This window comes from Atta colombica, unplaced genomic scaffold (assembly GCF_001594045.1).
Source record: "Atta colombica isolate Treedump-2 unplaced genomic scaffold, Acol1.0 scaffold1, whole genome shotgun sequence".
Classification (NCBI taxonomy): domain Eukaryota; kingdom Metazoa; phylum Arthropoda; class Insecta; order Hymenoptera; family Formicidae; genus Atta; species Atta colombica.
The window spans coordinates 1926594-1940997 of NW_017259183.1; the positions used below are offsets into that span (position 1 = coordinate 1926594).

At 32.8% G+C, this 14404-nt stretch overlaps 1 protein-coding gene across 1 annotated transcript in view; it reads left to right on the top strand.

Annotated features, from left to right (window-relative positions):
* LOC108693117 overlaps window positions 1-13774 on the top strand; it is a 34433-nt gene extending 20659 nt beyond the window's left edge. The window contains exons 2-4 of the mRNA XM_018201894.1: window positions 97-1143; window positions 11569-12240; window positions 12983-13774. Coding sequence (XP_018057383.1) covers window positions 97-1143; window positions 11569-12240; window positions 12983-13774 — 2511 coding nt within the window. The remainder of the gene's footprint in view (window positions 1-96; window positions 1144-11568; window positions 12241-12982) is intronic.
* The last annotated feature ends 630 nt before the right edge of the window (window positions 13775-14404 follow it).

The following is a 14404-nucleotide window of genomic DNA, read 5'->3' on the forward strand; positions in this document are numbered from 1 at the left end:
TCGATTATAATTAAAAATATAATTATAATTAAAAAATATTATATATTTATTATAATTTAAAATTCATTATTCTAATAAACCAAATTTTATTTACAGGAAGTGTTACTGGCACACAGCAAAGTCACAGCTCATTGTGAGCCGATTACAGTGATCCTGGCAGAAGTGGAGGCACCGGAACTTGCGGCTCTTCTTGGCTTTGTCTATACCGGAAACGCCACTGTTCCACGGATGCGACTGGACGCGTTTCTGCGTGCTGCCGAGGCCCTGCGCATCCGGCTTCCACCGGTGCCAGTGATGACGACCTGCGGGGAGCAAACAACAGACTGCAAGCTGGAGGACATCAAGGATATCAAAGTTAGCCCCAAGTACCTGCAGTGCGATCAGTATCCTTGGTATCGATCGAAAAGATTGTCTTACGAAGATCCGTTTGACAGGAAGGAGTCATGTATTAAGATATTCCCCACGGACAACGTCAACAGAAATGCGTTTAGGGATATTGGAGCGTTTCACGAAGTTAACAATCCTGGCCCATCGTTCGGTCCTAGTTGTCCAAACTCGTGGCCAATAGGTAGTTTCCTGCATCAGGATAGAGCAATAGATGATTCCTCCGCAGATAAAAATCATAGCTTGATACTTGCTGACAAGAACCCGATAATAGCTCCTAGTAACGAATCATCCTTCAGTACATATCAACAAGGTACGTGTCTCCCCGGAGGATCATCTTCGGAAGGATACGCTGGTCCAGATACTTTGGAAAAGATCAGAACGAGATACGAAAGAGGGCATACGAGTTGCCCGTCAGAGAAGTTGATAATGAATGAAGACGTTCTTGTGGAAGGATCGGGAGGAGAGTCTTGTGGAACGACGCGGGACGAGTGTCCATACCAGGGCACGATGCCGCTATCGTCCTTGTGCGCGGCCGCCACCACCAGCCAAACGAGGTCGTTCGAGATGCTCGATTACGCCTCGCAGACTTCGGCGGGCGAGGATCTCAGTTGCGGCGAAAGTTGTTGTAGGTGGAGAACCGTTCGCAGACACGTGGCAAATCGCGTAACCGCGTCACCGTGGCGCCAGATTGTTAGGCCCCATCATTCACCGAAGAATCCACGGCTCATCTTTGTGCCTCAACATCACGCTGATGACGTGAGTATTCGACAGATAAATATTAGCTCACTTGTTCATTTTGAAATCGACTAATTCGATTTCAATTTTAATTTCAAATTTTATTTATTTGGAGACTTAAACGGTATTATCTGAGAATGAAAGACAAGGAACGAATATTAGGTCGCATTTGTTTATTTAATTACGAATCGATGTTGAAAATACGACCAAAAATCGTCCATCATTATATTTTTTTGGATATAAGAAGTATGATTGTTGTGATAAATGTAAGATTGGCATATCTTAACGGTTATGGCTGTAAAGATATGTCTATCTTGATTATTGTAACCAAATATATTGATGAGCGAAAATTTATTATCATTATTTCTGGTTATGGCAACCATAATATTTTTGCTCTGTGGAAATATGAGCAACTTGAAAGGTGAATCATGAGTTTTACCATGAGTTTTAAAAAATGGAAATAAACTTTTCAGGAATTTTTTCATAATTTTGTATGAATATATAATTTTTAATAATAAATGAAATTAAACCAAGAAATGTTGAACACAAATAAGTGAACAGGACCATATTCGGTCTAGTTGCTAGTTAAACTAGCTTAATAATATTTTTGTATGAATTTTAAAAAAATTTAGTTCAAATAAATTACTCATCGATTATTTATCGGCTTTGAAACGCTGCAGGGATTCTAGATCGATATTCATAGTCAGCTCTTCTTTAAAGATTATCTTAAATAATGCCTTATGGACTTTCTACACTAAACCATTCATATCATACTAATGGTAAGACAGAATTATAAGTCATAAATCTTATAAAACTTACATCCAGAATAAATCATATTAAATCGTTACGATATTTCAGCCAATCAGAAGGGTGACAGTTCTCAAGGCAAATAACTATGCATTATATGATTGATCATTATAACGTAATTTAAATTTTAAATTGTAAAAAAAATGGAATTTAAGCATTTCCATGCAGTCACTGATTATTGATACATTGTTGTCTTATAACACTCCATTGTCTCGCTTACAACTCGCTCCTCGACTTCTATTACTAATGGCTTATTGTAAAAAACTCATTAAGATGTTAATACAGCTTTGTGATTGGCTTATTACATTTTAAGACTGTATTTAAGACTTATCTTACGGTTATGTATTTAAAACGTACGTCTTAAATATCAGTTTTAGACTGGGTTATAAATATTATCACATGCTTCGGTATTAGTCGAATTGATAAGACGTATGGAATGGGGGGGGGGGGAAATCTCTCAGATAAGACGATATTTTCCACAATAAATTTTTTACAATATTTTACAAACAATTATCAACATTAATAATACTAAACTGTTTATCAATGTAATTTGACATTACTTTCAGATTCAGATAGGACTGTTTTAAGATCGACAAATAATTGATGCGTAATTTGCTCGAATTAAAACTTTTTTTAATTCACACAAATATTATGAGGCACCAAGACTCGTCTTAAACGAATACAGCCTCTCATTTGTGTTGGACAATTTTTAACATTTTGTTATTTTATATTACTGAACTAATATTTTAAACAACTTGATAACGAATGATTAAAAAATTATATCCAATATAGAGATTTAGTTTGTTTTTTAAATGCATTCGGAAAGTTAATAATTTTTTTAAAATTGATCCGTTATTTCTGGAAAACATTATGACGCCATGATAGCAAGATACGAGAGATAATTTTATTCCAGTCAATATTTCCAATCACAAAACTTTACGATGAAAACAAGAAAGACGTTCTTTTAAAGAACGTAGGCTGTGCTTACTCGATTATGATGCCACATACGATTTCGTCGTACTTGTCGAAATCCCGTTGCCAGGGGATCCGTATTCCAACGTATGCGAAAAGGATCACCATTATGGGAACTATGCCAAGGTGAATAACATTAAACGACACGATTGAACAAACACACGTTTTCGTTCGATCGGTGATAAAAACTGGTACGTGTTAAGTAATAGAAAAAAAAGCGGACCTGGCCAGTGTTTCGAATAATTTAAGAAGACCCGATTAAACCATTTACGAAGAATATATTTTATATACGATAATTCATATTTATATTATTATAAACAGGATTGGGTAAGTTAATCTTTTTTTTTAAATTAAGTTAAGTTAAAGTTAACAACCTTGAAAATTTAATTTACAATTAGTTAAGATATACAAGTTGATCCATATATAATGAAATTAATTGAATTAGAAGTTAGATAAAAAAAATAAATAAAAAAATAATTAAAAAATTAAATTTGGAATAATTTATGTATATTCCGAACAAACAATCAAAAAGAAAGAGGAAGAAAAAATTTGATTGTTATACATAATTTTTTGTATTTTTCCTTTCTCACAGCATATTCATTAAAGAATTACTGATTATTTTTATTTATAACTAACAATTACACAATATAAAAGACAGAATTATTAAATTATTTACTTATTATCCCCTCGTATTGTGGCTGAAGATTAATTTCAAAAAAGTTAAATTAAAAGTTAATAGTTATCCATAAAATGAATAAGTAAATTAAGTTAAAAAATTAAGATTCTAAAATGTAATTAAATTAAAATTACTTAACTATATAATTTTAAACTCATCTTCTAACTTTCTAACTTAACATTATCCAACTCTGATTATAAATAGTAATAATGAATAAACGCATGAGTATTATTTATATGTCTCCATTTAATAAATACAAAACGCTTCTCAAATGAAATCTGTAAAATACAGCACTTAACATGTACTTGAAAAAACCAGTTTATATTCCTTTTCCTAAATGCATTTATGTGGTGTTTTATACAGTTTTATATGTATAGTATCCGCAGGTTTACGATTCAATCGCATTAATTTTCAAACTGTAAATTTATCGAGAAGAAGAGATTAATCGCGGTTGATTGGATTGCGCTGAACCAGTTAATTTCCGCAAAATGGTGAGACGAAAATAAACCGTTACATCCTTAATTACTATAGCAGAAGAAAGTATCATAAACTGACACGGAGACGAAGATGCGCTCGATATGTCATCGTCATAACAAGTGAGATTAACGAGAGAAAATGATATCCTAAGTTGTCTCTATAAATCGCAGTAACGATAGAGTTAATTAAATAGAAACCGCGATTCTTGATCGTAGTCACGAATCCAGCGGTATTGATCTTGCTATTCCTATTAACATAAAAATATACGACAGTTGTTTAACTCTTATTCCATTTCTATATTTGTTTATTAAGCCATTTCCAACTTAAAAAAAATATAATTGTAACAATAAAAAAAATTATATTTACATTTAATACTTCGACACCTTGAATGGAAATAATCTTTTCCCATCTGTTATTACAAATAAGTTTTTAACGTAACTTTTATTATGTATAATGCTTTCTATAATGCTCGCAGAAATACAGAAATCACAAGAATAATTAAATAATTTAACAATTTTGGAACATATATAAATATAAATATTATTATCACGAATTATGATAAATAATAATTTCTTTATTTTTTTTACGAATTTTTATGTCACCTGTTTCAAATTAGCCACGATATTTTATCGTCATACGATCATACGATCATAAAATATGATGTTACTTTCCATCGTAGATCTTCTATTTAAATCGGTGTGATTCATTCATGAATCAATCATAATATATAAATGAGAAAACTTAATTGCTTATTAAAAATTGTCTAGTTTCAGTCGCTACACTAAAAGTTTATGTATTGGATAAAACGTAATCTCATGAATAAATGAAGATATGCCAAACGCAGAAGATACGAAAACTAGTTTACGATTTGCATAATGTCCTTTCTGTCACCGTGACAAATATCTTCCTTTCTCATATTTTGCCTCTGCTTGCTTCAATTGCGGAAATCGAGATAAAACTGAGTCGTTCGAAATTAATTAAAAAAAACATCATTTTTAGCTTTCAAAACATGATGGAAAGCTGCGAATAGCTCGCACTTGCTAGAAGCGATTACAGCCAACAGAAATTATCTGCAATATATCATGCGTTAAGAGAGTAATTGAAACCTGTAGGCGCTGAACATGTACGAATGTGAACACCGGAAGATTCGTGTTCGTCATTTGTTGATCGTTTATTCGTTCTCTGTATACAAGTACGCATTACGCACCTTTAGTGACAGAGTGCCACTTCCAGCTGCATTGTCGCCCTTCACTCGGGTTCGATACTGTTCCGCTTAATACGGCTATCAATTAGTTTGCAGCGGCTGTTTATCAGGCCATCGAGCCGTGATTGCGCATTACCAGCTGGCATTGCCAGCTGCACGCGCGTCCATCGCATTATTATTACACGTCCGAGCTGCGAACGTTTTCTCTTTCGATGACGGGAGATGCGTGCCAGATTTTTCGTGGACCGTCGTGCTGTCGCGACGATTGTTTACTTACATAAGCAGCGATTCCGCAGCTTGCATTGAGATTCACGGAGATTTCAATCAGATAATCACAGCGCGTCGCGATCACCTTTACGATTTTTTTTATCAATATTTCACGCCATCATAGAATTGATTCTATTGGATTGGCAAGGAAGTAATTGTGTTTTTTAACCCAAGTATATACAATATCTTCGTTCAATAATGAATGAAATTTAAATTTAAAAAAAGAGTTTTAAAGCTTAAAACCTTTACTTTTAAAAGCTTATCACATTTTTTAAGTTTATATGAGTTTGATAATTTTTACATACCAAAAACTACGAGCTGAAAAAGACGAAAAATTTTCTTCTCACTTTGTGGATTTGTAACGTGCCTAAAACAAATTTGAGAAAATTTTCAACTACCTATCATGTAAACTTGATATTTTCCCTACAAAATCGTCTTTTTTAAAATATTCCTATGAATTTTTGTTTGATTACTGAGTTATCGCGGATTAAATAAAAGGATCATTTTGACTTTAATTGCTCATAACTTCGTTAAAAACGTTGTCGTTGTCGTATCGCAATTTAAAAAAGAGATTCTTAAAGCTGAAACTTTACTCTATCAAAATATATTTATATTGGTTAAGAAAGTAATTGATTTTTACTGATAGATACTTTTTAAAAAAACGTAATTATTTACTTGCCAACCCAATACTATGGTAAATAAACTTTGAGCAAATTATTTTTTTATTCTTCAGATTTAGTTATACATTTAAAATCAAATGACAAAGAGTAAAGACTCTTAGTTGTTTAAAGAGACATACAAAGATGTATAGGGCACATAAGAGTCAACGTAATTAAGCGTATATGTAAGAATTATAATATGATACATTGTATAAAGAAATGTATAAAGAAATGTATAAACAATGTATAAAGAAATTCTATAACACATTACATAATACATTACATTACATGTTTCGGCTCTTGGATTGAGCCATCCAGATAATACAAAATTTACTTCTTAAATTTATTGCCATCGTCATAGAAAGATCGTGATGAAAGTTTTCTAATTTATATAGCAATCTTCACGGAGAACATAAATTACTTGCAAGCGATTTAATGATCGATTGTTCGGAATTTCATTTTACGAATTTTGATGATTGTGTTGATCGAAGAATAAAAATCGGAGTGTCAAATTGGCTATATATCGAGTTTATTACAACAAGGGATTACAATTTTGAAACGGAATACACCTTATTAGGTATGGGAAAAAGTTCGTGGCGTTCTTTCCATTAGATAGCATTAAAAAAACGCCACGCACTTTTTTCCACACCTAATATTTCGCTCATGTCTCTTAGCCGACTCTCCGATCTCGTCCTCGTTTTCGATCGTTTGCAACTCTAGAAATTTCTACAAATACTAAATATTATTTAGCGTAATCTTAAAAATTTAAACGATTCTGTTATCCGCTGCGAGTAACTATTTAAATGATAAATTATTACGAATTAACATTACTCAGAGGAATCAAAGCACCGATTATATATATATATTACAATTTAATAAGCCTCTGTTTATTCTCGCAATAATAACAGGTACTTTGAGACTACCAAAAGAAATTTATGCGTTTAAAAGGCTATTATCTCGTGTTTGAGATCGATTATCCGTGTATAGCCGTTTTATGTGAACGTTGAGTGTGAATGTATGTGTCACGTGTATGAGTGTGCGTATGTGCCGACAAATTTTATGAAGACGGATATCTGTATGCGATCGCTACATCATGATATTCAACGTGGTCGCAATTATCATTTCTTAAGAAGAAATACTTCATCAAATTCATTCACGGAAAGAAAGATTAGTTGCAGCAGCAAAAATTTGTGTGGTAGCTAAATTCCTGTCATATGGATACATAACGTCGTATCTGTGAGATAATTTCCATTAGCTGTGAAGCCTAAATATTATCACATTATATTATAACAGACAAGCATTTTGCTATTATGTCGATCTATTAATTAGCATAACGTTTTCTGTGCAGCAAACGTTTTCTGTGTAGCAGACAATTTGGTAGCAAGTACAGTTTTAGCAAACCATATTTAACTATGGTAGAGATTTTCTTTTACAATTTTCTTTTACATGGACATATCCGAGAACTATGACAACTAACTTCATGCTGCTAAATAAATTGATCTGTAACAGACATGCATCCTTTGCTATCACGTCCTTATATTAGCTACAGCAACAAATCCTTTGTATGTATTAGCAAATTTCATAGCTATAGTAGCTAATGCAATTTCAATTAATTAGAATTAACTGTAACCAGCAACATTTTTTTCCGTGTTATGAAATCGTGTAAAATATAAGAGCACGAAAAAAAACACAACACTGAAGTTTTCAAACTTCACTGATTCAATAAATCTACAGTCACAATATTTACAGACAGTCAATTTTCTATATTAAAATAGCAAAGTTGACAGTTGAATAAAATTAGCGATTTGTAAATCATCAAATCTTCTTAGCTTATCGATGTTGAATTTGCATAATAAATTATAGATTTGCTGTATCACCCAATTAATTTTTTTCCGTGAGGTAGTATACCAGTCAGATAATAATAATGTAATTCACAGTCACTCTATTAAAACTTGACAATATGTATTCCAGAAAGAATTTTTGAAAGATATGTTAACGGTAAGGCTGATTGTCACCATTTGAGTGTCTCTCTTTTTGAAAGATTCGATCTGTATATATATCAAGTTTTAATAAAGTGACTGAATTACATTATTATTATCTGACTGGTGTACTACCTCTTATACTTTACACGATTTCATAACACAGAAAAAAATGTTGCTGACTACAGCTAATTCTAATTAGCTGAAATTGCATTAGCTATGAAATTTGCTAATACAAAGGATTTGCTGCTGTAGCTAATATAAGGACATGATAACAAAATATGCATGTCTGTTACAGATCAATTTATTTAGCAGCATGAAGTTATTGTCATAGTTATCGGATATGTCCATGTAAAAGAAAATTGTCTCTACCAGAGCTAAATATGATTTGCTGTACTTGCTATCAAATTTATCTCTGTGATTCAAATTGTGATCTGTACATATAATTAAGTTTTAATAGAGTGACTGTGAATTACATTATTGCTATCTAATTAATGTATTATCTCTTACACTTTCATAATGAATTTAACGAATTATTTTTTCTTAAGAAATGATAACTGCGATTACGTTGAATATCATGAAATAACATATTATATTCTTATATATACATTCTTACATATACATACGCTTAATTACGTTGACTCTTATATACCCTATACATCTTTGTATTGTTATACATTTAATTATTTTAATTTTAAAAAAATATTTGCCCTGAAAACAGTATTCTAATCTTTAATTTATTTATTATTATTCATTTACAATATTATTTTAATTTAAAGGATATAAAATTTTAAATAAATAAATTAATAATTTTCAAAGTAAACCCCACGATTTTTTGTATATTATGAAAATAGTATTGAGAATAATAATTTTTAATTTTATAAATAATTTTATAATATTATGTTAAAATGTTTTTTAAGATTTTCTTTTATAAAAATTGTTATTATAAAAAGTTAAAGGTTTTTCTTTATTTATATTCAATTCATGAATCATATTTGATTATACAAAGTGTTCACAAAAAAAATACCACACTAAGAAAGTTTTCAAAAAATTAAGTAAAAAAATTATTTGTAAATTTTTATTTATAAGCAATAGTTTATAGAAATAATTTAAATATGGCCAATTACGGACTACATTTAAACATTGAAGAGCATGTTTACTAATATCACACGAACGATTCATAAACAGATAATATATAATTGGCTACATTTAAGCTTTCAAATATATCTTAAAAACTATTGCTTGAAAAAAAAGTACACAATAATTTTCTTATTTAATTTTTTCAATATTTTTAAAGTTATAATGATATAACATTATTCGTTATTATTTGATAATGCTCGAAATACATTCTAATTTTTTTTTTAAATTTCTCTCCAAGAGAAATGATAGTTGCGCCAATTCGGCAGGAAACTTTTCACTTTCTTCAAAAAGCGAATTTTTTAATCTAACAATGGTCAGTTTTAATGATTAATATCTCATTTGCGGGGCAGAACGACGCTTTTTTCTGATGGATTTGTTCGTGTATTTTCCTGCAAAAATACATCGAGTTTTGTCACGTTTGGATGTAAGAGAGAGAAGCTAAACTTAACATTAAGTTTACCAAAGTGAAATTACAGTTCCCTTTCGAGAGAGTGAAATTATATATATTATAGGTATTTATTCAACACTAGATTTAAAATTGACTCTCCGAATAATTCTTCACTCCCTAAGAGTGAAAAAATTTATGCCTTATTTTTTCTAGGCTGGCACTCTCTTGGAGTGAAATGACTCCTAAAAATTTAGAATGTATATATGACATTAATTCTTTCAGAATTAAATGTCTCCATAAATTGCAGTAAAAAATATCGACATTGTCTAGCAAGAAATGTAAAAAGAATAGTTAATAAGATAATGATCAGTAGCAAAAGTTAATAATGTTGATATGGAAATGTAAAAGTTATAATTCAAAGTTATAAATTCCGCACATATCTTTTGATCCTGCTATTCGGCATTATTTAAAATCGAGAATTATGCAAAAGTATTACAATAATTGATAGGATACTTTCATATCTTATCTCGTGAATTAATTTTGACGATTTATATTCGGCTTCCGTTAAACGTAAATACAATTATTAAAATGCGAATAATATGCATCTTAATTATTCGCCTTCCTTATCATGTCGGGAATAATTGGGCCATTACTATTGCATTCGAACGATCGACATAGCATTAAATTGTTTTACAATCTAACTACTTTCTAATTGTTGCTTTCTTCTGGTTTTTCCAGCTGCTTATTATACGGACGCATTCCTGGACGCGACTATTGCTGCAATATAAACGTTTTATTTAGCATAGATATAGAAAATTGTCGATGTGCAATTGTTGGATTATGCCATGTTGGCTGGATGTGATATTTAGAAATTATTTTTCAATGTTTGAATAAATTTGCAATGAATAACAATTTTTTCACTGGAATAAAAATTAGAAGTCTAAAGTTACTTTTCTAAAAAAAAAAAAAAAAGAAAGCGTATTTTAAATACTCCATTCAATTGTAACATTTATGCAACAAATAAATAATGAAATAAAAACTAAATTAAAATAATTAATAATAAATTAACGTTATATAAATATATAATTATATAAATATGTATATATAAATCTTTTAAACATCAAATTTCTTTCTTCTACACAATATAAAATTATAAATTAAAGAAAAAATTGGCATTGTTACAAATTATAATTATACGAAGAAAGAAGATTCGGTACGCAACTCGCGATACTTACTTTGACATTTTGGTGTCATATTAAATTAACGAGTATACAAAGTTGACTGCTTAAAATCAAGCGTAACTAAAAGTATCATAAAATAGTAAACGGCGTTAAAACCTAGTCATCACTTTCTAGTTTATTGAAACGCCTCAGCCAATGCATCGTAACGATTTCAATTCTTCACGCGAATATTCCATACCATTTCTCAAGATTAATGAGGATAAGTTTGACTTGATCAGTTGTGTTTTTCTGTCAAAGAACGTCCGATTTGACATAGATACATTGAACGTGTGAAGAATATAATTGCTCTCTAGGAAAACTACTGATGTGCACTTTTTTTATTTATAATAGTTGAAAAATAAATTTATGAACAGATTTATGAATAAATCTGTTCCAAAAAAAAAGATCAAAATTTTCTAAATATTATTTTTAAATAAAAAATATATAGGCAATGTTTAAAGGCAAGAAATAAAGAGAGATAATAAAATTAATAAGATTCTATTTTTTGATCAATTAAGACAAAAAAATGATTTATCTTGGCAATTAAGAGAAGAGACATTTTCATTTTTCTTTAATGTCCTCCTACAATATTTAAGATTAATTATTTAAAAAAGAAAAGATCAATTATGTATAAGTGCAATTCGACGGCTGTTGCAGGAAATCCACAAGAAGTCTCAGGCTCCGGAACTAACTCGATCTACGGTAATATCGAGCCCGAAGAATATTGTTCATTCTCCAAGAAACGCACCGCGAAGCGACGGACCTTGCCCTACGGCTTTCGAAGTTCCTACCAGTTGCGAGATGAGCTTCAATAATGACTCGAGATTATCGCGCGAGATAATCGGTGGTTCGGAAGCGAAAATCCAAGAGATCTATCGATCACCAATCTCATTTGCGCCTTCTGATAAAATCGCAACGTCCGTGAACGCGACGAGAAGCAGTGAACAACCCCTCTTTCAGAATATTGGCAACACGCCCACGCAATCATTGTCTTCGAGCAACGACAGCGTTATCGCGAATGCCGGAAATGGTGGCGGATATCCGACACAGGTAGTTCCGCAGACGCCGACGAAACCCGAATTGTCGCATCCGATCAGTAGACTCTGCGACACAATCGAGGCTGATGAAAGAAAGGAGACGTCGAAGACGGAAGTGACGAACATGGAAAAGAGCGAAGAAGAGAGAATCGCGAGAATTTTTGTTAATAGCGACAATAATAATAACAACGAGGCAATCATAAGCACAGAGATGGCGCAGCGTGGACGATCGGTGGATGACCACAGGTGTGATCAGTGCGGAAAGACTTTCGTCACGAGGGCGTCGCTCAAGGTATACTTCTTAATCATTAAATCAGACATTAATGTTTTAAAGGCCGCACATTTCGATTTCCTTCTCCGGCAGAAACATATTACGTAGATCTCACGTAGAGATTAACCTGAGCATTAACCAGAGATTTAACATGACAGATTTCATTGCTGAATGACGAGCCTATTTAACATAGATCCTCGATTACCTTGGATTACACAAACTAAACTATCAAACCCAACTGTTTCTCAACTGATGATATTCCTCACGCATGATGTTCCATAAGTCACTACGTAAATTATAACCCTCTCGTCTATTTTTTTCCCCTTTTTTTGTTAATGTTAGATATTATAAGTCTCTAATTTCGCAGAATTTCGCAGAGCTTAAGTGTCAATTACGTTGGAATTAATGTCAGTTAAATTACTACTGTCCTTTTTTATGACGTTACATGCTTGGCGCAAGCAGGCTTCATTCATACTTGATCGTGTACATGCTCTCGTACCTATATCGATTATGAAGAATGAGATGCTAATGTCTCTAAGTCGTTCCATATACCTACTTTTCCTTCCTTCGTTTTTTGACTCCATATTTTTAAGCAGCAGTTCTGTCCTGTCACATTGCCACGTTTGTGCCGATTACGAAGGAGAAACGACATATCGTGACTCCTACGCTCAATTTTCTCTTTTTTTTTTTTCCTTCGTCTTCGGCCCCCGCGGCCTTGTAAATAGCCTAGCTACACATCGTCGTGTCTGTGTGATCGTCACAGGTGCACAGCCGAACGCACTCCGGTGAAAAGCCGTTCCGCTGCGCCGACTGCGGCAAACAATTTTCGCAGCTGCGCAATTACAAGTACCATCGCAGCGTGCACGAGGGCACGCGGGAGTTCGCCGCCACTTGTCCGGAATGCGGCAAGTACTTCAACGACCGCGGCTACCTGAGCTCACACATGAAGATTCATCGGAACCGCAAGGAGTACGGCTGCGCGGAATGCGGGAAGAGCTTCAATCAACGAGTGGCCTACAACATGCACGTACGCATACACACGGGTGTGAAGCCGCACCAGTGCGATCAGTGTGGAAAGGCGTTCTCTCGGAAGATGCTGCTCAAGCAGCACCTGAGGACCCATTCTGGCGAGCGACCGTATCAATGCCAGGTCTGCCAGAAAGCGTTCGCCGACCGCTCCAACATGACCTTACACACTAGACTGCACTCCGGCTTGAAACCCTATCAATGCACCTTGTGCTCGAAGGCTTTCACTAAGAAGCATCATCTGAAAACTCACCTTAATTATCATACTGGTACCAAGCCGTATTCCTGCACCAATTGTGGTGGCAAGTTCTCGCAAAGCAGCAACATGAGGACCCATTTTAAGAAATGCATTGTTAACAATACTGTCGGAATGATAACGAAATCTGGTGATGAAGCCGGCACTGATCGCACCGATGCCGACAGCAACATAGCGCCGCAGGTGGTCCTGACCCCGCCCAACTCCGATCAGGAATCCAGTATCCTGACACCGATCTCGAAGAACGCTGTCGCTATAGAGAGCAACACGTAGCGGTTTCTCCTACTCGGAAAACAGAATCTCATGAATATAAGTTAACGAAGAATAACATGAAAATGTTATTGTGTCCAATCCATCACCATCTTTATGATGATAGTAGATATTTGATGATAGATAGTATGCGATACATTTGTTGACTGTCGATCCTAAACGCACTTTATAAGTTTCAAGGACATTTGTAAATAATTTCTAGGACGAATCGAATTACTTACGTCTGAATTAACGTAGCGTTATAAAATTATTAGATATTAAAATTTCATTCAAATTACTTTTAAAAAATGTGCAGCATATTTTCGAACAACTTAATGCTAGTTAAGTTACTTTGAAGCAAGATTGCGTATCTCGATATGGTACGATAGTCATTGCATTGTGCTTTTCAGTTCCTGTATTTATTGAATTAATCTCGTTGTACACATTCCATATTCTAATCTAATCTAATATTTAACAATCTAGAATTTAATAATTAAAGAAATGATGTTAAACTTTTCATAGGAAATTTATCGCTCAATTTGGAAAAAAATTAATTCATTTTATTCATCTTTATCTTGATAATGCTTTAAAATGTTGATAATTTTTTTGCACAGATCTGTTTTTCTCAGATTTAAAAATTTTACAGAATAAATA